The 23,322-nt window shown below is 46.2% G+C and overlaps 1 protein-coding gene across 5 annotated transcripts in view; it reads right to left on the bottom strand.

Annotated features, from left to right (window-relative positions):
• Positions 1–10,887: 10,887 nt before the first annotated feature.
• Positions 10,888–23,322, bottom strand: part of LOC111151228 (sperm associated antigen 9) — a 137,240-nt gene continuing 124,805 nt past the window's right edge. For 3 of the 5 annotated variants that reach the window (XM_022509027.1, XM_022509029.1, XM_022509028.1), the window contains 3 exons: positions 22,027–22,203; positions 19,475–19,624; positions 10,888–14,243 (listed from right to left, as the gene is read on the bottom strand). In XM_022509027.1, coding sequence (XP_022364735.1) covers positions 14,128–14,243; positions 19,475–19,624; positions 22,027–22,203 — 443 coding nt within the window. In that variant the 3' untranslated portion in view covers positions 10,888–14,127. Of the gene's footprint in view, positions 14,244–19,474; positions 19,625–22,026; positions 22,204–23,141; positions 23,181–23,322 lie in introns of all 5 variants that reach the window. The other 2 variants (XM_022509026.1, XM_022509030.1) reach the window with 1 other exon arrangement.

The following is a 23,322-nucleotide window of genomic DNA, read 5'->3' as shown; positions in this document are numbered from 1 at the left end:
ATGCATGTCAATGATCACAGGCCCTCCTTCAGTCCCAGGCCTCTGTTCAGAAAAACCAAGGCCAGAGAGCTGGAATGTGAGCTACCATAGGGTGTTGCATTCCAGGTGTCTTTACAGCATGCTACAAATCAGAGGGAGTGGAAGTTCCTGGAGTCTAGAAGCTTCTCTACCGTGGCCTCCATCATCACATTCTAGAACCCAGAACCAAAGGCCAACTTCTGAAGGCATTGGTCCCATCCGAGGGCCTTCGGGGCCGGTCTACCTGGGTAAGTGTCATGGTCATTCGGCCACAGCAGACACTTTCTGGAATGAGACAACTCCGGGTCACGTCCAGTGGCTGTGACTCAGGGCGACCCATCTGCAAGGTGGTGAGTGAGGCGACGCACACTGGCTTGGCATAGCCACCTGCCCGCCTGTGGGCAGCCAGCCATGCAGGGGCGGGGCCACCCAGCTGGTGCCTCCCCCTGCAACTGCCCAGCCGTAAGGTCCCTCTCCCAGCTCACACTTACCCCACCTCTATTTATTTTTTACTTGAGAGCCAGAGAGAGAGCACAAGCAGGAGGAGCTGCTGACAGAGGAGAAGTGGGCTCCCCGCTGAGCAGGGAGCCTGAGGCGGGACTCGATCCTTGGACCCTGGACGATGACCTGAGCCCAAGGCAGACACTTAACCGACTGAGCCACCCAGGCGCCCCTGATAGATTTTCAAAGGAGACTGAGGCAACAGGAAAAGCGGAGCATCCAGATTCAAACATGGGCCTGTCCTCCAGTCTCTGGATCCACGTAACGTGTCAGACAGTTGCTCTCCAGGGGGGCCAGCGCTACTCCTGAGACATTTGGCAACGCCAGGAGCCATTTCTGGTTGTCGAAACTGGGGTGTGTGCCTGAGCTACTGCCATCTAGTGGGTAGAGATCACGGACGCTGCTAAATACCCCCGGCCCTGCCCCCGGGGTTGACTGTGCCCTTGGTGAGCAGCTCTGGTCCAAGAGTCATCGTCCCTGCCTCACAACTGCCTTGAGAGCTAAGGAAAGTGATGCTTGTCCAGGATCCAGAACTGGGCCTCATTCCTGCTCTGTTCAAAAAGGACCCTCTCGGGGTGCCTGGGTGGCTCAGTGGGTTAAGCCTCTGCGTTTAGGTCATGATCTCAGGATCCTGGAATCGAGCCCCGCATTGGGCTCTCTGCTCAGCGGGGAGCCTGCTTCCCTCTCTCTCTCTGCCTGCCTCTCTGCCTACTTGTGATCTCTGTCAAATGAATAAATAAAATCTTAAAAAAAAAAAAAAAAAGGACCTTTTCCTGGCCTGGGACACCCCTCTGGTGGGCAGAGGTGGGGTGGGCGTATATCCCGACCAGGAGCATTTTCGGAAATGATCTTGGTGTTTCTGCCTTACCCTGACTGGGGCAGAGTTTCTAGAACAGTCCAGTGCTCACTTACCTACCCCTTCAGCAAAGGAAAAGCAGGCCCTGGAAGGAGGAGACTGCCCGCCCGGCAAGTGAATTGTGTTAGAAGCCGGGTGCGATTTCTCCTCTCAAGCCCTGGTCTCCGTTAGTCTCCCTGGGATCCATCCACCCACCCCTTTCACTGGCATTTGGAGGGGAGAGACAGGAGAGAGGACTGGAGGCAAAAATGCTCCTTCAGAGCAGTCCTCGGACTTAGCAGGAGGACCCCAGGCGGGGAGGAGGACTGGTGAGGATTTGTGTCTGGGGAGCCCTGGGCAGAGGCAGGGGCATGGCCAAGAAGACCTTGGAGGGTGGTGTGGAGCGGAGTCCAGGAGCTGGCAAGGTCTCCCTGCAACTCACTTCAGTGGGCACCTGCTTCTCCCTCGGCCTCAGCGGCCCGGTCAAGTGTCTTCTCTACAAAAACCATTCCCAAATAAGGCACTGCCTTCTCCCCTGGGACAGGGCGGGGGTGGGGGCCCAGGTCAGAGCCCTGACACCCTGGGCAGAGCAGGGCCTTGCTGGTTTACCTGCCTCACGCAGAAGAGCTTGTGGGATTGTGCAGGAGGAGGGCGCAAGGGTCTGGCCTGCTGACAGAGCGGACCCCGTGAATCCCTTTCTGGCACTGCTCACTTGCCGGAACTTCGGGAATCCAGGGGTTTCAAACCACACTGGCCCTCTCTGGGCCTCAGCTCAAGACACCTGTTTCATGTGGGGTGGGGTGGGAGCGGGGGATGGGGGACCTTACCACCTTCCAAACCTCAGCATAGGTGTCAGGCGGGGATGGGGCCTCCGTCTGGCTCGGGAGGGCCAGCTGACCCCGGGACAAGCCCAGACACGCAGCTGTTCCCGGACAGGAAGCGGCCGTGGTGGGGGAGGGGAAGCAGAGACCAGACCCAAGGACATCTGACTGGCTGAGTCCTGTTAAAAGGGTCTGGATCCAGTCTCGGGAAGGGAGCAGCCTCCTGCCACGGGAGTCCCTTCTCCGGGGCGACATTTTTGTCTTTAGTGGAAATTTCTTGCTGATGGCTTGACACCTGACTTTGACCTTTCCTTCTCTAGCTTAGCTCTGCCGCTGGTGGGCTCAGGAACTGCGCCCTTCTCTGAAGTCCCCCACACTCGTTTCTTCCCAGGGGTGCTCAGAGGCTGCAGGGCCTCCCACCTCCGACAATCTTCTCCTGCGGAGGCTCCAGGGCCAGCCAGGGGGCACCTGGGTCTGGTGTGATTCCACCATGAAAGTTCGGGGTCCCGGGCCCTAAGGAGAAGGACCAGGCGGCCTGGTTGTTGCTTACCAAAGTTTCCTCCCAAGCCCCCTCATCCCGCGGGCTGTTCCCACTCCCATCCAGCATCCCTGCCATCCTCCCCACTCCCACCAAGCGCGGATCCCAGGCCCTTCTTTCTGGGACCAGCTTTGCAGGGCACACTCCCTGAAGCAGCTCTGCGCAGGAGGCTGGGGGAAGGATGGAGAAGCTCTGAATGGCGAATGGAGTGTGGGTGAGAGGAGCAGTCTTCCTGACCCCAGGGGAGGGAGGGACAGAAGCTGTTGGCTGCAGTTTGAGACGTTTGTCCCCAGGTGAAGAGAGCCCTGGAGCAACCCTGAACTCTCTCAGGCATCGAACTCCCCAGGCTTGAGGATGGCAAATGCTGCTGTGAGACACCCCCCGTCCTCCAGGCCTGTGTGTGTGTGTGTGTGTGTGCGTGTGCGTGCATGGGGGCACGCCAGTCTAGAGCACCCAAAGGCCGTGGAGGAGGCTGTAGCAAGGGACCTGGTTCCCAGCACTCCCAGGCTGGCCTCACCTCCCTCCCTGGGGCCTGCTGCCATTATGCTTAACGTCTCAGTCTCCCCTGTCCCCACCAAGAGGATCCAGCAACTTCTTGCAACTAACTTCAGCGGAGGTGGTGTGGTTGGGAGGGGTCCTAGGTGGCCCTGATGCTCTCTTGCTCCTGAGGTTTCAAGTCACGGGGTGGACAGGAACCCTAGAACTCCTCTCATCCAACCCTGTCATTTGACAGAAAACAGAGAGGCCGGGAGAAAACGACCCCTTACGCTGCTGGCTCCTCAGAGCAGTCGGGGACAGGGGTTCATGCTCCTGGCCGAGGCCCCTGGGGATGCCAAGGCCTGGATGCAGCATCGGTGTGGGCTTGGGGATGGGCTCCAGCCACTGGGCCCCCTTCCTCTAATCCTCACCCCTCCTTTCCCCGCTGTCAGCAGCAGTTACAAAATCCAGGAAGTAAATGTGGATTGATGGCCTATAAAGGGCTTAGTTAGTGCTGTGACCTGCTGAGTTATGTAACTCCCATTTATTATTGGCCTTGGACGAAGTTTCTATTGAAGCAGCTCACGAAGCTGATTCCATGACATTTCCTTTAGCCTTATTCCGTGGCTGCAGCCGAAATTCCTCCGTAGCTTCAAAGAGCAGCAATGGGGGTGTGGACTTTCAAAAATCCCCTTCTCCAATCCGTGGGCCAATGTTGCTCTCACCCTTACCAGCCTCTGCTCACCTCAGCAGGCGTCCCAGGCTCTGGACCACCTGCCTTCCCTTTGCATCCCTGGGCTGCAGGCTGCCTCGGTGGGCAGGCGGAGCAAAGGTGTTTCCCCCATCCCCGGAGAACGAAAGGAGAGCGACTCGGGGCTGGGAGAATCAAGATGCGGCCCAGTAGAAAGAATAGTGGACCAAGAGTCAAGAGCTCTAGTCACATGTCTGCTATTGGAATAACGGCCCACTCGGGGCCTTGGCATGCTTGTTAGGAAAATGGAGTAGTTTCGCTTCTCTGTTTAATTGGAACCCCCAGCAGGCACCCTCCTCGGTCCGGTCTGGCCTGCTTCGCTTGGGGGTGGGGGGCGGGGATGGGGTGGGGGAGCAGCCTGGGGAGGGCGAAGGAGAGGGATAAGGGAGGGGCTGCCAGTCTTTCTTCCGGTGCGAAGGCAAGTAAGGCTAATACCAACACGATGCCACCTTGTGTTCAAAAGGGAGCAGAGCCCAGCCTCTCTCCTTCAGGGGAGCTTTCCAAACAAGTTCATTTCCTCTGCTGCCACCCCTTTTCTGCTCTGGGAAGCCAAGGATCCTCCCTAATTGTCACCTCTCGGTCCTTCTCTTCCTTCCCCAGGATGCCAAAGGGGCCCCACAGAGAAGCTCTCTGAAGGGCCAGCTGCTCAGTGGACTTTTGGAGACCTTTTCCCAGTTCAAGAAGGAGAAGATGGACGCCCCAGGCAAGTTCAGGCCCCAGGGAACTCCACAGTATCTGTCTTCTTCATTAAGACACACAAGTATTAAGATCACAGACGTCATGCCTTGATGCCTCAGGGACAGATCGGTGCACCGGGGCAGCTGGTTCGTACCAAGTGGTATAGGCTACAGGAGTTCCCTCCATGAAGGACCTGGCCGGGCACGAAGGCTGCTAGCCCACACAACTGCACACGGCACAGATGACTCACCCCGGGAGAATGTCACCTTGGAAGAAGCCTTCGCTCCCATCCAAGCCCAGCCCTGGCTTTTCCAGGTAAGGAAAACTGAGGGTCCACCGTGAGGAGAGGACTTCTAATGGATCGAATGACAGAGGGGGACTAGAACAATTCTGCATTGCGACTTGGTTTTTGAGATGCTGCTTTGGGCTCACAATGTATCACACCAGAAGGGTCTTTGGAAAAAAGGGCTGTCACCTGGGACCCCAGAAACATGGCCTTAATATGGAGCAGGATGGTCTGATAAACCCTCACTTGAGCAAAGCCCAACACTGGGTCTCTAACTCAGCCAAGGCTGCCTCCAGGCATCTGCCCAGTTTCTGCTTACCGCTGGCCAGCCTCCTCCAGGAAGGACGAATGCTCACGATACAACTCAGGATCAATACTGGAGTCTTTTCTGGTGAAAAACGTGCCGAGGGGCGCCTGGGTGGCTCAGTGGGTTAAGCCTCTGCCTTCAGCCCAGGTCATGATCTCAGGGTCCTGGGATGGAGCCCCGCATCGGGCTCTCTGCTCAGAAAGGAGCCTGCTTCCCTCCTCTCTCTCTGCCTGCCTCTCTGCCTACTTGTGATCTCTCTCTGTAAAATAAATAAATAAATATTAAAAAAAAAAAAAAAAAAACAAAAAAAAACGTGCCAAACTTTTGCTCCTAGTGCCTTTACTTACAGCCCAAGGTAAACTCCCCAAGATAGAAAGGGGGAGTGCCCACAAAATAAAAAGCCTGTTTCCACAGAAGCACAGCAGGCCAACACGCAGCAAAGGGCAGCAGCTGACCATTCACTCTGGGCTAGGCCACTTGTCTGCGCTGGCCAAAGGTCAGGGAAAGCAGGCTTGGGGAAGGAAGACAGGAAAAGAAATCGAGGCCTCAGTGTGGGAAGGATACCAATGTTTGTCTACTGTGGAGTAGTACTTCACGCAATCTCATTTCCCCTCCAACAAGGCTGTGAACGACGTTTTTAAAAGACGGCTCCAGGGCGCCTGGGTGGCTCAGTGGGTTGGGCCTCTGCCTTCGGCTCAGGTCGTGATCCCAGGGTCCTGGGATTGAGCCCCGAGTCGGGCTCTCTGCTCGGCGGGGAAGCCTGCTTCCTCTTCTCTCCTCTCTCTCTCTGCCTGCCTCTTTGCCTGCTTGTGATCTCCGTCAAATGAGTAAATAAAATCTTTTAAAAAAAATAAAAAATAAAAAATAAAATAAAAGACAGCTCCACTCTTTTTGAATATGTCTGCACTTGAGAGGTTCTGCAAAAATCTTAGCAGATGGAGGTTTGGGCTCTTGCCTGGACAGAGCAGCGCTCAGCAGCCTCTAATCCTTCTTGCCACCATTCCACACCCGGCTGTGCACCTGGTGGTAATATTTTATTTACTTCCGCAGGTCTGCTCCCAGCCTGTTTACATGCAGTGACTGGAACTTAATTCTTTTTTTTTTTTTTAAGATTTTATTTACTTATTTGACAGACAGAGATCACAAGTAGGCAGAGAGGCTGGCAGAGAGAGAGGGAGAAGCAGGCTCCCCGCTGAGCAGGGAGCCCGATGCGGGGCTCGATCCCAGGACCCTGGGATCGTGACCTGAGCCAAAGGCAGAGGCTTTAACTCACTGAGCCACCCAGGTGCCCCTGGAACTTAATTCTTACCATAAACATCATGAGCAACAGACACTGAATCCGTGTTTTGGGGGTATCTCAAAATGTCAAACTTCCCACTGTTTCCACCCCTCAATCTCTCCCTCAGCGTGCCTGCACAGAATGAAATGAACTCGTAGATGCAAGAGAGACCACGAGTCTCCTGGTTGAATTTTTTTTTTTTTAATTTTATTTATTTATTTGACAGACAGAGACCACAAGTAGGCAGAGAGGCAGGCAGAGAGAGAGAGGAGGAAGCAGGCTCCCCGCTGAGCAGAGAGCCCGATGCGGGGCTCAACTCCAGGACCCTGAGATCATGACCCGAGCCGAAGGCAGCGGCTTAACCCACTGAGCCACCCAGGTGCCCCTTCTGGTTGAATTTTCATGGAGAGCTCCCTTTTCCTTCAGTTGGGGAGGGCGGAGCAACAGAGAAAGTTATTCCCTAAAGCTCCGATAGGCCCACGATACCTCTGTTTCTTCACCTACTTCTTTTAGGACAATGTCTAGAACACTTATAAATAGACTGGAAATAGGATTCTGCATTAGGGGGTGCCTGGGTGGCTCAGAAGGTTAAGTTTCCGGCTCTTGGTTTCGTCTCAGGGTTGTGAGATCGAGCCCCGGGTCGGGCTCCACATTCAGCTGTCAGTCTGCTTGAAGATTCTCTCTGCCTCTGTGCCTACCCCTCCCCAAAATAATAAATAAATCTGTTTTTAAAATCTTAAAAAAAAAAAAAAGAATATTGTGCATATATAAGCACTGAAGACCAATTTCTCTTGTGTTTATCACATTACAAAATAGCCAAAGCAGACACCATACTACCAACAGCATTTGCTCCACTACTAACGCGCCGCCACCATACTGGGCTCCTCTTCATCCCGTGCCTTCCTCCCTCTCTCACCCCAAGCTCCCTGAGGGCGTCTCCCTCACCCTCCCGCCCTGGCCCTGGGAAGCTCCAGTCTGCTGCTGGCTGCCCAGCAGGGGTAGGGGGGCCGCTGGTAGCTACCGCAAGCATGACTTCACTTTGCCATCACAAGAACCCTTTGGGGTGTTCTCAACAGGTCAGTGACTAGTGAAAGGTCACAAAATCAGGCAACAAGAGATCAGAATTCTAACCCAGGTCGCCTGACTTGAGACCTGTCTTCTCCCAACGCCCCTGCAGGAGCCTCTAGTGAGGGGTTGTCTGGTTACACCCCTGGCGAGGGCCTGGATCCTTTACTCATCTCAGCCGGGCCTGCTCACCATGGGGCAAAGGCCCCTCCTAGGGCCAGCTGGGCCTCTGGATCACCTGAGAATGATGGATTCATGAATAAATACTTTCAGAAAACCACTGGATGTTCTGCAAATGCAAGCCAGTCATGGTAACATCTGAAGGGCTTTTAAAAAATTTATTTTTATTTTTGGAGCGCCTGGGTGGCTCAGCGGGTTAAAGGCTATGCCTTCGGCTCAGGTCATGATCCCAGGGTCCTGGGATGGAGCCCCGCATCGGGCTCTCTGCTCGCTAGGGAGCCTGCTTCCTCCTCTCCCTCTGCCTGCCTCTCTGCCTACTTGTGATCTCTGTCTGTCAAATAAATAAATAATCTTAAAAAAATAAAAATAAAAATTTATTTTTATTTTTAAATTTTTTATATTTATATTTTTGTATTATCATTTTAATTATTTTTCCTATGAAAAAATAGCCTTACCAGCTGCATGGGAGATGAATATTCCCTTTACACTTTTAATGTAGCCGTAAGTTCAAAGTACCCTAAGCTGCCACTATCCATGAGTCAAAAAGTAAAGAGTAATGGGCTGAGGCTGGGGTGGGTGAGCCTGCTGACAGGAAACCACGTGCTGGCAAGCAGCAGCTAAGAAAAGGGACGCTGGGGTGGCAGCCTTTGGCTCAGGTCATGACCTTGAAGTCCTGGGATCAAGCCCTGCCTTAGGCTCCCTGCTCCGTGGGGAGTTTGCTTGTCTCCCCCTCCCCCTGTTCATGTTCTGTCTCTAATAAGTAAAATCTTAATAAAAAAAAAAAAAAAAAAAAAAAAAGGAAAGAACCAGCTAAGAATGAATGAAGCTTTCTGCTCCTGGAAAACAGCTGTTTGTGAGTCCAGCTGAGCTTGTGAGTCCCTCTCATGCAGCTGTTCCCAATGCAAGGCTCCGAATCACCTGGGTAACTGTTTCTCCAAACACTCCAATAGAATGGGACCCTCTCTGGCAGGAGAGGAAGGAGGAAGTGATTTCCGGAATAGCTATAGCAGGCAACTCCGGCCATACCCCCCCCTTCTGGCCTGGTGGAGAACTGCAGCCACTACAGGAAGTTGCCAGGCCCCCAAGCAGGGCCCTGTGGCTCCACCTCTCTCCCCGCCTTGAGCCTCAGATCAAACAGTAACTACTTCTTGTCTGTGGCTGGGAGTCAAAGTTCTGCGGGGACATGACATCGAGAAGCTGAACTACCTGGCTTCTTGCATACATTTTAAGTCACTAAATTCCCCCCACCAGGTGTCTGGGCCTCACAGGGGCCTGGGCAAGCAGGTCGGTGTTTTTACAGACAACACACTGAGGCCAGTTAGAGCCGGGCTCAGAGGGGCTGGAGTGAGGGCTTTTTGCATTGCCTGGATAAAGCACCCCCCACCCCCGCCTTAAATGCATGAGAGACCTAAGGTTCAAAGATGTTAGAGCAGTATTCCTCAGCCTAAGCCGCATGTCACACTTACCTATGACACTTCACAGATGCCTGGGTCCAGACCCACAAGAGTCCGAATCAGTAGATCTGGGGTGGAATTTTATGTCTTTCTGAGAGCTTCTGGGCTGCTGTGTTTAAAGTGACTTCCCTAGGGTTTCTATAGGGGCAGAGCCTGGCCAGGTCTAGAGCCTTCTTTCCTCCTATATACCACTACGTGTCTAAAGGAAATGAGTTTAAAACTGAAATGTACAGGGGCGCCTGGGTGTCAATTTCAGCTCAGGTCATGATCTCAGGATCGTGGGATCCAGCCCTAGGTCAGACTCTGTGCTCAGAGTCTGCTTAACCCTCTCCCTCTGCTCCGCCACACCCCTACTCCTGCCACTCAGTGCTCTCTCTCTCTCACTTCCTCTCAAATAAATAAACAAAATCTCTAAAACTGTATTATTACGAAGTATTTAAGACATTCTGAGAAGTCGCCTAACTACAAAAACTTTCCTAACAAACTTGCCACTGCAGAAAAATTAAGCTTGTACTCTCTGTGGTCGCCAGGGCCGTCCAGCCTAGGCAGACTGAGAGAGGCCCAAGGGCTGGAGGAGGGGGCCCTCAGGGGCTCCAGCAGCTGTGCTCCCCTAGGGCATGGATCACAGGCCACAGTCCCTGTGCTGAGGTCAGTGCTCCAGTCCTGTTGCCTCAACAAAACTAAAGTGAACGTGTCCTTTCCTGTCCTGCTTCTCTGGCTTCTTCCCTGAGACTGGTAGGATCAGTAAAAATGACTGAATGAGGCTGGAGTTTCCAAAACAATGACCTCGCAGGCCCCAGAGGACTGAGGGGCAGGAAGGTAAGGTCCTGTAAAGCAGGAATAAGCCAGACTATTAATTACACTCCAGAGGATCTGACCTCCACTGGACGGACGGCTGTGCCTTCATCAAGTGAACTACCCGATTAATATGCTGATCAGGGCTACTTTTACGGTCCTGTCAGAGCCCCATGTTTCCTGTAAACAAAATATACTGGATTGGACTAAATACCACTGCACTGAATATGGACTCACGCTGTGCTACCGCAGCATGAGTTCTAGAATCATCCTTCCTTCCAGAGTCTCTCCCAATCAAACAGGTCACAAATAAGCACACTGTATTATTAACATTACATTACGGCCTGCCTCTCATTACTGAGTCAGCCTGGCAACTGGTATGCCCTGTATCATATGTGGGTTATTACTCAGCAGGCCCACATTTCTAGAAAGCCCTATTGTCTATTACTCATATCTCATTTGAACATGTGAACCAGGCAGACATGTTCTTCATGTATTCCCCACTGCTCACCTTCAACCAGTGCCAAATGGCAACCATCCTTGCCCTCAGAAATGCCTGCCGTGTTTGATGGGGGAAGATTAATAGACTGTTGAACAAAAACCAAGTTCAGGCCCCTAGGAAAGGCAAAACCAAAACAAAATACACTGGGCCTCATACATGTTTCATATACATATTTATATATATTTTTCATGTACAAAGTTACATTCCGAACCCCAGGGGTTCCATAATAGAAATAAATACTGAAATAACTACATTGCTAATTGAGCTTTTTGCTCATAGAAATGAAGCCTCAGCCTCTAAGAGACAAGTGGGACATTCTAGAACCCATTTTTCAGATTATAGAGGCCAGGAAAAGCCTGGATAAAATGTCTAGGACAAAAAACAAATTCAGAACATAAAATGGTTAAAATATATTCAAATATATTGAGAAATGTACGACAAAATTAATAATAAAAACTTAATTTTTTAAGAGAAAGAAAAAGACATTTAGTGTTACAAAATAGCATAACCCTGTTAGAAAAGCATTTATGATTTCCACATTTAATTCTCTCTTCTCCGCTCTTCCCATGTTATAAACTGGGGCCAAATGAGTCCCTTTCTCAACATGATCAATTAAGAAGAGCCCTAAATCTGCTTGAGTCCTTTGGTAACGATCATAATACTCACAAGGAAATAAATATTCAGTTCCACAGCATTTGCAAGAAAGACGCACATTCTTTAGGACAGTTAATATTATGAGACAACTGTTTTGCTTTGTTTCGTTACTAAGGCAGCCTATGTTAAAGGGTCTATTCTCAAATGTAGTTAGACCTTTACAAGAAATGAACAATACAGCAACTGAGAGAATGTATTTTAATCTTCTCTATGCAAACACAATTTGAAAAGTTATGTGCTGCATACTTTGTGCTCAAAATGTTTTACACTCTCAACAAGCTGCATCTACTAAGATATTTCGTTCCTATTTAAAAAATTCAGATCCACACAGGTTGGAGAAAAACACTCTCAAAACGGTGTTCTTCAAGAATATTCTCCCGCTGCCTCACGGGGATTTCAACCTGCATTTCATAGTCAGTGTTAGGTTGGCGTACAGGAAACTGACATTTTTGGACATCGGCAATGGTTGCACATCGGCAGTTTCACACGGGTCGACCTCATACATAACCCGAGCATAACAAAATGAGAACATTCTCAGGTATCCCTTATTTCTTCCAACCAGGGGCATTCTATATTTTTTTACACGGAGAGACCAACCCAAGGGATTTGAGACTCTTCTCTGTCCTTGAGTTGGTAGGTACAGGCAGTTTATACCAACCACTTTGCTGCTTTCAAGAAGCTTACATTTTGGTTATTGAAGTGAATGTTACCACCCTGACCAAAGTGAACATTACAAGAATATAAGCCTATTACTGGGGAAAAGGGGGAAGAAAAGCAATCTGCAGAAAATATTTAAATGAAATTAAAAATATAAGGACAAGCCCTTAAAATAACTCATACAGTAATTTCTGTACTCTCTCTAGTCCCTGAATTAACAGGGCGACAGATAATCTGACTGCTTTAAATGAAATGGCCGCACCCCTATATTCCTTATGTTAAAGCCAGTAAGTTCAAAAAGACCAGTCTGAACCATTGTAACATGTCTGCATCTTTCATCGTTAACTCCTCATTTCCCAAATTATATTTGGTCATACAAACACAGTAAGAGACTGAAGAGCAAATGGGGTCTGACTCTGGGATGCTTACTTCTTGGGACTAAATATTCCCAAGCACTTTGGTGTCTCCTTTTTGTGAATTTATACAACATTCCCCGAAAATGTTTAAAATTGTGGGCTTTTCGTTTGTTTTTAGGTATTGCCAAAAATGGCTCAGATTTAAATTAAAAACATAGCTTCTAAGCCACGGATAAGTGGCCCAAGTGTTGATGCCTTGAAAAAAAAGTGACTGAGTAACTCAAGCAAAAAATTATCCTTTTAGTACAGCTTTCACCAAATGAGTTTTTCCTTCAGGCCATCTAAAGTGGCCACAACTTTACTGAGTACACGATGTGCTTAGAGACACATGTGGCCAAACGGATCCAAAGGCCTCCTCCAGCTCATTAAATCCCACGTATTTATGATCCAGCTGACTCTGTAGATGCTTGAAGGACAGTGGCATACTTTTTATAACTAAGTCTGCATGACATTCAGAAAGAACAAATCCCTGGCACGTTAAGAACACGTACACAGTCTCAGGCCTGTGTTTGCTTACTTTTCCTTCAAGACGTCGTTCTGAAAACTGGGGGTCTTTCTTCAACAGGCTTAGATTTTTAAAAATAACACTTAAATTTATATTTAGTTTTGCTACAAGAAATGGTAAATCACACATTTTCAAGAAGCTGGAGAGGGAAAAACTGCAGCATAATGGTTTTTGAAAAACTTAAGAAACAAGAAAATCAGTTAAATCCAGACTTGGTTTTTTAAGCGGGATCCATGCAAGAAGATGAACATGTCAGCTTTTACTCTGGTATCTTGGCTTTGTCTTCTTTCCCTTCGTAGTTTTCCTCTTTGAAGATGGCATTTTAATCTCAAAAGAGCACAAGAGCTTAAAGGTGGCATTTACATACAAAATATCAAGTGCTCGCTGTTCTGCAGTTTTACACAGAACAAAAGAAAATACTGTTTCTCACCGAATCCCTTATTTGGTTCATAGGCCACTCTATCACCACTGCAGCTTTGTTCTAACTCACTGGTAAGACCAGTACGAGAACAAATGGTCAACAGGTGAATTTTTACACGGAAAAAGAAAGTCAACCAACCACCACCGTTCACAGGATGGTGACAGAGGAACCCAAAACACAATTTCCTTTAAAAAAAAAAAGATCCTCCCATTGTTGAAGCGATCTTCTGAGCCTTATAAATAAACGTTTCAGACATGTCAGTATGAAAATGAGTGAGACTAGTCTCAAAAAAAAAAAAATAATAATCAGAATATTCAGAGAGCAGGCCTCATAAACATTAGAGCTCTAATAAGTCAGAAACAGGAAACTTTTATTTAAATAGTGTAGTCTTAATTTCTTTAATATAAAACCCCCCCAAATCTGATGAAAACAAGGTTTTATATACCATATAAACAAGATTTGTCAGATTTGAAAGTGAAAGTAATTTACAGTTAGCTTTTAGCCCCCTAGGACATTTAGAGAAATCCTGATAACCCATCTGATCCTAGTTTGTGTCAATTTTATGATACATTGGGGAAAACTTTAGTATTGTACTTAATGGTACAATTTCACTTATCAAGTGTTCCCATTAATTCCATTATTAGTGACAGCTAAAAAGTGACCCCATCAAACAAAGTGAGTGACGTGAACCGTGGCAGAGTGAACCACACTGGATTGCTCTCTATAAGTCACCAGCTGGCCTCGAGGAAACATTCTTTGATTTGTTCCTAATGTGCTGCAGTTGCCTAGAACAGTGGTGCAGCAACACAGCTCGCTCCCGCATTGTTATGGTAGGACAGTCTCTGTAATGTAAAGTTAACAGGGGAAAATGCTCACACAGTATGTGGTGAAACTTCTTTCACAAAGAGAGCATTAAATAAAGGGGCAAAGGGAAATGAAACCATGCAGAAGAGACAGCTGCCCCGTCTCCACCTTTTTCCGACGTGCTCACTCACTGCCGTACATCACTTGCCACACGATCAGGTGACTCCTTTCTGCTTTGGCGACAGAAGGTTCAAGTGGAAGATCCTCTCCAAGAAGTTCTGATTCTCCACCTTCATCACCTGGGGGATGATAACAGGAACTCAAGTTAGGCTGAGCATGGAGTACGCAGGCCGACAGACAGCAGGTGTAAGGCTCATGGTTAGTCTGCAAACAGGACACGCAAAGCTTGGCCGACGCCCACGGCAGAGAACACGGTCCAAGAAATGCCAGGAGTCAGAACCTTCACTTGCCCAACTTCTGAAAGGGTTAATCCATTTTTCAGATTACATTTATGAAAGCAAGCTTACTGTGCTACATTAGAAACTTATCCCAGTATGTCTGCATACTGAGGTTAACAGAAACGAAAAGTGAAGAACGCAAAGCTGTCCAACCCCATGTTCATCCAAATGACAGTCTTCTCTCGTTTATGTCAACCTGAGAAGTGAGACTAGATAGGCCTGTAAATGTGGAAGTGTGGAGACAGAGCCCGTGCGCCCACGAACTAGCTAAACCCAAACACCCCGTGGTGGCTGTCAGTGAGAGTAAAGCTCTCCAATCAGAGATGACCCACAGAGGCACATGCAAATAGAAACTGACTCCCTCCGGCGCAAGGAGTGGCAGATTTATCACTCAATATACTGAGTTTTTTGTTTTTTAAGATTTTATTTATTTATTTGACAGACAGAAATCACAAGTAGGCAGAGAGGCAGGCGGGGTTGCGGGGGAAGCAGGCTCCCCGCTGAGCAGAGAGCCGGATGCGGGGCTCGATCCCAGAAACCCGAGATCATGACCTGAGATGAAGGCAGAGACTTAACCCACTGAGCTACCTAGGCGCCCCAAGATTTTATTTTTAAGTAATCTCACACAACGTGGGGCTCAAGCTCGCCACCCCGAGATCAAAAGTCACATGCTCCACTGACTAAGCCAGCCAGGTCCCCCTATACTAAGTTTTTTCTTCCCATGACTTTCAAGATTAGGACAGATTATGAATTAATGGTGTATGGTGGAGATGAAGAAATGAGGCCAAAACCACAGACAGGCTATAGGTTCTTCTAGAAATAGTTGAGTCAACTGGATAAATGAGGTCCTGGTCAAACATACTGCTCTCCAAGGCCCAGTGAAAGCAAGCCACACTCCTCTCTACAAGGTGCATCCCTGGTTTTGTGATGCAGAACAGGGTTATTCTGACAGAACTCAGTGACAACTGGCCTCATGGGACGGATTCTTCAGCAGAATCCTACATACTGGGGCGCCTGTGGCTCAGCTGTTGGGCGTCTGCCTTCGGCTCAGGTCATGATCCCAGAATCCTGGGATTGAGCACTGCATTGGACTCCCTGCTTGGCAGGAAGCCTGCTTCTCCCTCTCCCACTCCCCTTGTCTGTGTTCCCTTTCTCGTGGTCTCTCCCGTCAAATAAATAAATAAAATCTTTAAAAAAAAAAATCCTACATACTTATATACACATACAAACACACATATACACCAAGGGGCAAAGATACCCTGCTGATCTGCTAGTTTTGCCGTGTGTCTCACCTGAATTTCAGCTGGGCAAAAGAAAACATTGGTAATGTCAACTATAAACAGTGGCAGAGAAAAAAACTTGAAAGTTGGCACTTGTCAACAGACACACGAAAAAGTGCTCCACATCACTTGGCATCAGGGAAATACAAATCAAAACCACAATGAGATATCACCTCACACCAGTCAGAATGGCTAAAATTAACAAGTCAGCAAACAACAGGTGTTGACGAGGATGCGGAGAAAGGGGAACCCTCCCACACTGTTGGTGGGGAATGCAAGCTGGTGCAGCCTCTCTGGAAAACAGCATGGAGGTCCCTCAAAAAATTGAAAACAGAGCTACCCTATGACCCAGCAATCGCACAACTGTGTATTTACCCTAAAGATACAAATGTAGTGATCCAAAGGGGCATGTGCACCCGGAAGTTCATAGCAGCAATGTCCACAATAGCCAAACTATGGAAAGAGCCCACTAACATCCACTGACAAATGAATGGACAGAGAAGATGTGGTATATATATACATATACACAATGGACTACTACTCAGCCGCCAAAAAAAGCACACAAGCAAGAAAGAAATCTTGCCATTTGCAACAATGTGGATGGAACTAGAGGGTATTATGCTAATAAGCGAGGTAAGTCGATTGGAAAAAGACAATTATTGTATTATCTCAATGATATGTGAAATTTAAGAAACAAGACAGAGGATCATATGGGAACAGAGGAAAAAATGAAATAAGACAAAACCAGAGAGGGAGACAAACCATAAGAGACCCTTAATCTTAGGAAACAAACAGAGGGTTGTTAGAGTGGAGGGGGGCGGGGGGATGGGATAACTGGGTGATGGACACTGGGGACGGAATGTGTTGTAATGAGCACTGGGTGTTCTTTAAAGCTGATGAATCACTGACCTGTAGCCCTGACACAAATAATACATTAGATGTTAATTTAAAAAAAAATGAATATACCCTAAAAAATATATGATTAGAGATTATTTTCCCTGTGAAAAGAGTATCTACTCTGTAATTCTTCAACATTTATTGAGACCTGCTTTGTGACAAGAATTTTTTACAAATGAATTCAGCAGTTTTGGATATTGTTTGTGTGTAGTCACTTAGCTTTTAGGTTTTCCTGATCATATTTTCTTAATCTCTATAGTCTTTGTTTTCTTATTCTTTTTTAGGCATATTAAAATATGAATATTACTCAGTTTTTCCTTTATATATTTTAATATTTAGTTATTTGTAAAACTTATCTGCATATTTTCTTCTACCTTTGTCTAGCTTATTAATTTTCTTGTCATTGTCATTTGCATCTAATCAGTTATTAAACGTATTGATTAAAAAAAAAAAAGTTGGTACTTTTCTCTGTAGGCCAAACTCTCCTTAACCCTGTGGCCCTTTCACAGCAATGTCAAACTGTGAAGTAGAACATGCTCTCAAAGACTCAAGACAAAATCAAAGAATGTAAAAAACAGTTTGGTTTTTAAATTTTAAAAAATTACAATGAGGGGCGCCTGGGTGGCTCAGTCAGTTAAGTATCCGACTCTTGATTTCAGCTGAGGTCAAGATCTCAGGGTGGTGAGACCAGCCCCACACTGGGCCCCACACTGGGCCCCACACTGGGCTCCACGCTGGGCGTGGAGCCTACTTAAGATTCTCTCTCTCCCTCTGCCCCTCCCCGCCAAAATGAATAAATAAAAATCATTCAAAAAAATAAAAAATTACAAAGGTAATGACAAATTAGTTGGCCGAGATCAAAAGTTGTTGGTATTTGAGTTGTTTTGTTTTGAAGGTTCTGCTGTTTAGAATCACTATTTCCTAGGGTTCTACATCCTACTTAATTAAACCACTAAACTAGAAGACTGATGGTGAACAGGTGGAGGGGATGAAGAGTGCACCTGCTGTGAAGGGCATGGGTGACATATGGAAGTGCTGAGTCACTACCGTATATCTGAAACTTTTACAACACCGGAAGTTAACTACACTAGAATTAAAAACAAAACAAAACAAAACAAAACCCAAAAAACATGGGATTGTTGGGATCAATTTTCCATTGTTAAACTATTACAGGAAGTGGAAATGGAATTAAAAAAAGACCAAATTCACTTTTTAAAAAAAGCATATATACATATTAGAATTAACCTATGCTTTTTTTTTTTTTTTTTTAGAATTAACCTATGCTTTAAGACAAGTCTGCTTTTCAGGCTAGATTAACTAGAGATACTGACAAACGTGGTTAAGCAATTTTTATGCTGTTTCCACCAGGCTCCACAATGAAAGGAATTTCTAGTGGACATGGAAAAATCAGAGAGATTTTATTAACATAGTCCTCAATATGGTTCTAACTGCCATGTTGCACTCCAAGGAAAAGTGGCCCTAATCACTCCAGCTACCTGGAGTCCCTTTCTATCAAGGAATTCTGCACCAATAGTCAATTACTTAAAATATTTTAAAGTAACTTCATTCCCGCTGACATCACCAGAATTAATCAATTCCTAAACTTCATATTAACATCTCCCCTTAAAATGTGTAAGTCTTTTGCATCAGATATTCTGATTTATACTAATTTATGTGGCCCACTGTCCTTTAAACGGCCCTAAATTTCATTCTACTTTCTTACAGAACTTATAACGTATAAAGTATAAGTCACCAGTCTACATTACATTCTCTAAACCCTTATGTTTAGGAACTTTCTGAATCGTTGTGATTTCAGGCACATCCAAGGACCCCTTTATTTACAACAAATAAGTAAATTTACATCATAGTCTCTTAAAGTTTACAAAGTACTACACTTTCCCGAACATCCATCAGGTCTCTGCTTTTGTGGTCCCCCTCTGGCCTTTCTTTCTCAGATTCTTTCATAGGCTCTAATGGTTTTTTTTAAATGGAATAATAATACAGGGTTCTCTATCCTAGAACCTCTTCTTTTAGCCCCTGCACACTCTCCTTGGGTAAGCTCATCAACCCTTGTGGTTTTTAGCACCACTGGATACAAATGGTCTCCAAATCCCTCCCTTCTGAGATATAAAATTTTTTTTTTAAGATTTTATTTTTATTTATTTGACAGAAAGTGAGAGAGCACAGGCAGGGGGAGCGAGATGGGGGTGAGAAGCAGACTCCCCGCTGAGCAGGGAGCCCTATGCAGGACTCAATCCCAGGATCCTGGGATCATGACCTGAGCCAAAGGCAGACACTCAACCATCTGAGCCACCCAGGTGCCCTGAGATATAAAATCTTTATAACCCAAAGACCAGTGGCCATCTTCCACTTTGACAACTCCCAGCTTCCATGTTCTTCATCAAGGTGATGCCCAACATCAAATTCTTCTCTCTCCCTCCAGATCTCCCTCTTCTGTTCTGATAGTCTTCATCTCTGAGTAAATGGATCACCGCCCCCCCTTTCTCTACATGCTATTAGTTACTAATTCCCCATCATACTGCTTTATCTATTCTTTTTTTTTTTTTTTTTTTTAAGTAATCTCTACACCCACTATGGGGTGAGTGGCTCGAACCCACAACCCCAAGGTCAAGAGCTGCATGCTCTTCTGAGCCAGCCGGGCGCCCCAAACCCTGCTATTTTCGAATGCTCCTTCAAACAAATACATTGTGGTACGAAAAGAAACTGAAAAAGAAAGAAAGAAGGAAAAAGGGAACTATGAAGTCCTTTTGCAAGTAAAGAATTGAAAGAAAACCTCTTAGAAATCCGTTATCAGAGTAGTTTCTTGTTTACTATGAGTGAAAATTCAAGTTACAGGACACAGTGGAGATCGAGCTCCCAGAATCCATGTCTTACCCATTCGGAAGTCAATGTAGCCCTCTCCTCCACTGATGACGAGCATAGACTTCAGAGGCGCCTGGCTGCTGGGCTCCTGTGTAGATGGCCCTGCCTTGTCACCTGTTAGATCTGTGCCACTACTGCCAGTTTGTGGGCTGACAACTTGACCTGTTTGTGCAAGAACAGAAGTGGATGTTACTTATCAGACTAGGGTGGGGAAGACTCGTTTTCTCTGAATATTTTCAGAAAGTTGAACAAAAAGGTAAATATATTCTGGTACAACCAAAGTACTGGGGCTGCTAGAAGCCTCTACATGATCAGAAAATATCTATAAAGGTCTTAAGAACCCAATTTGAAAATCTAAGTAGAGCCATTTTGTACCAAAGCAGGAATGGGTCCAAGACCCATTATGAGATCTGTGTACGGCCAGGCTGATCTTCGCTGCCTGCTTCAGACTATTACAATCTACATCTTTTTGACCTGAGGGACAGAGGAAAGGGTACATGTGCATTTGTAAAAGAGACATAAAGTCTTCAATGCAAGCCCTATGAATTTGGATATTCATAATTAATATTTAAATGTATTTTGAATCCATGGTATTCCTCTCATATTTAAGAAAATTACATCTTATTTATAATTTAGCTTATTCAAATAAAATTACTAGCAAATGTGCCATTTATTCTAAATTTAAGTTCTAAGGTAGAATACTTGCATAAGATGGTTTGAAAACCTTTAATATGCATAGTTAAATGAACTAGATTTTTAGGTATAAACATTAACAAATTAAAAAAAAAAAAATGAGGGGTGCCTGGGTGGCTCAGTGGGTTAAAGCCTCTGCCTTCATCTCAGGTCATGACCCCAGGGTCCTGGGATCGAGCCCTGCATCGGGCTCTCTGCTCAGCAGGGAGCCTGCTTCCCTTCCTCTCTCTCCACCTGTCTCTCTGCCTACTTGTGATCTCTGTCTGTCAAATAAATAAAATCTTTAAAAAAAAATGAGAAGATGAAGAATATATATGCAACATAACTAAGTTCAAAGATACAAAAAAAAAGGCTACACATTGTTTATAGATTTATTCAAATGTAAAAATATAAAAACATGGACAGGATACTTGTCAGTTTCAGGACTGTGGTAACAGATGGAGAGGAAAGGGGGAACAGGTTGGGATTAGAGGAATACAAAGGAGACTCAAAGGGGATTCTAGGACTCTTTTTTCACAAAAGCAAAAAGATACTGCTATCAGCAATTCCATTTTTAGGAATTTATCCTAAGGAAATGACTATGTAAATATACAAGGTGTATATTTCAGGAAGCTCATTACCATGTTGTTAAGAATACTGAGTAACTGGTTAGGGTACCATGTGCCAGCTATGCACACTGAATCATTTCACCTTTGGAACACCCTCAGGAAAATGAAGACAACGGTTAAGTTTATGTGCCATCCTGACTAGACTCTGGTGCACAGACCTGTGGCCAAACTCCAGTCTAGGATATTGCTGTGAAGGTGTTTTTTAGATATAATTCACACTTAAATCAGTGGACATGAGTAAAGCAGATGATTCTCCATAATGTCGGTGGGCCTCATCCAATCAGCTGAAGACCTTCAGAGAAAAAGGTCCCCTGAGGAAGAAGGAATGCTCTGGACTCCAGCTGCAACATCAACTCTTTCCTGGGTCTCCAGCCTGCTGGACTCCCTGCAGATTTCAGACTTGCCAGCCCCCAGAATCACATGAGCCAATTCCTTAAATTAAATCAATCACTTGTTCTCTCTTATACCTACTGGTTCTGCTTCTCTGAAGGACCCTGACACACTGAAACGCTATCACGTCCAATGTTGCGCAGCTGGTGTGGTGAAGTCAGAGTTGAACTTTGTAGAGCTCCAAAACTTGTGTCTCAAGAAGGAAAAGATTCAAATCGTAGTCCTGCTTGCACACGGTCAGTCACATGGGTTTAGTGTTCTTAATGGACAGGACACTTTTCCCTGGACAGCACCCCAGCACCTTTCATCTAGATGGTGCTATATAGTTCCAAAGTACTTTCGTTAATTTTCACAAAAACGAGGTCAGCAAAGCAGAGATTGGTCATGTCCACTTAGGAAATGAGGACGAGTCTCAGAAGTGAAGTGACTTGCTCAAGATAACTAGGCAAGCGGCGAGGCGGGGACTCCTAGTCTGCTGCCCTTTGCCACAACACTGAGAAAGGCACCAGACCACGGTCCCTTCTCTTCCTGTATATGACCTTGACGAGAGGGGCTTCTGTCTACCATCTCCTTTATTAGGCCATGATTGTTTCTGATATTCTGTGGTGACAAAATAGTACCACCGCTTTTCAAAAGCGAGCAAGTCTCTTAAATAAAAATCGACAAGTTTGTTTTCAGGGAGAGAAGAGAGATTCCAAAACAATTTCATTCAAATATCCCTACAGTGCTTTATCTATGCCTCCATTATAACTTTTCATATATTATATTGGAATTATTTGTAATGCCAGTTCTTAGCATTAGACTAGGTAGTGGAACCAAGGGATAGAGGAGAGACAGTTATATGCAACCTCTTGAGAGAATAATCTAACTCACCTGGGACTGCCACAAAGAATTTCACAGCATCCCGGTGCCCATGGAAGCAAAGCTGTGCATGTGCCATTGAACAATAGGGTATAAATGTCCCCGGAGTCACTTTATCGCTGTTTTCATCACCATACACGCGGATTACACTGCCGGGACGATTTCCTGGTGCTCCTGAGGTTTTGTTCGCTGCAACAGAAAAACCAAACACCAAGCATTTTCCCGCTGGAAGCAGCAATGATGCAGGATGTTACTGGTTAATCCTTATGATAGTATCTAAAAGCTACAGCCAGTTGAGGTAAAAACAATGGCAGCAATGCCAACTCAAGACAAAGCTAGGAAAAAAAAAAGGTAACATAGCATGCTAGTTATTTTTAAGTACCTCAGTAAATGGAGCAGGGGATTTTGCCAGTCTAGCAATAACTACACTTATTTTTTAAACACATCTGTTAATTAAAACAAAAACAAACTTAGTTTTAAAAAACCAGGTTTGAATCTTAGGTATGTCTGCTTTATTTTTATTTATCTTTTAAATCCCCATTTTAGAAAACTAACCAGTTATACAGTTTGAAGTAAATGGGTATATTATTAAATAAAAATTTCATACTTTTATCTTCTGATTTTTCTCCCCTGTGGTAAGAATATCGCCCTTAAGCGGGTGGTAAGAAGCTGTGTTTCAGAGGATGCAGCCACTCCCACAGAGTAGCTTTTATCTACAGCGGACTGAGGGCTTGCTGCATTGCTGCAGAACAACCAGACTCACAAAACATCCCCATTCCATGGGCCAGTAAGTGAATGAAAGAAACATGGTTGGTAATAAGAGTAAACAATGGAGATTAATGACAGTTTTAAGAGATGCGTCGTGTTTTTACTGGAAGGAAAACAAAGTCTGGAAGAAAGTTCAGCTGCAACGAAAGACGATAAATACATGAAGCTGCTGAGCAGTAGTTTGGTGGCCGTGGGACAAACGTTAAAAAATAAAACCAACAGAGAACGCCTGCTGCGATGCAGTGATTGTGAGAGGATGGCACTGAGGAACATTCAAGAGGGCATCTAGAGCTGGAGGACAGCCTCCTGGTGGCCATGAGAAGCCAGGAAGAAGAGCTGGGTTCAGGATCTGCACTTACCCCTCAGCCCCAGTAAGCGTCCCTGGTGGAGGATTACGGCTACAGTGAGAGAGGAGGAAAGGGACATGGAGAGGTGCATGGCAGGGGGGACGAGCACTACCATGAGCCTCCACTCTCGCGGCTTCTCTTCTATCTGCTAGCTTGGCACTCTAAGCTCCTCACTACAGTAACAGAATCCAAC

This window comes from Enhydra lutris, unplaced genomic scaffold (genome assembly GCF_002288905.1).
Source record: "Enhydra lutris kenyoni isolate GAN:26980312 unplaced genomic scaffold, ASM228890v2 scaffoldscaffold26, whole genome shotgun sequence".
Classification (NCBI taxonomy): Eukaryota; Metazoa; Chordata; class Mammalia; order Carnivora; family Mustelidae; genus Enhydra; species Enhydra lutris.
This window is presented reverse-complemented; position numbering and strand designations above follow the sequence as displayed.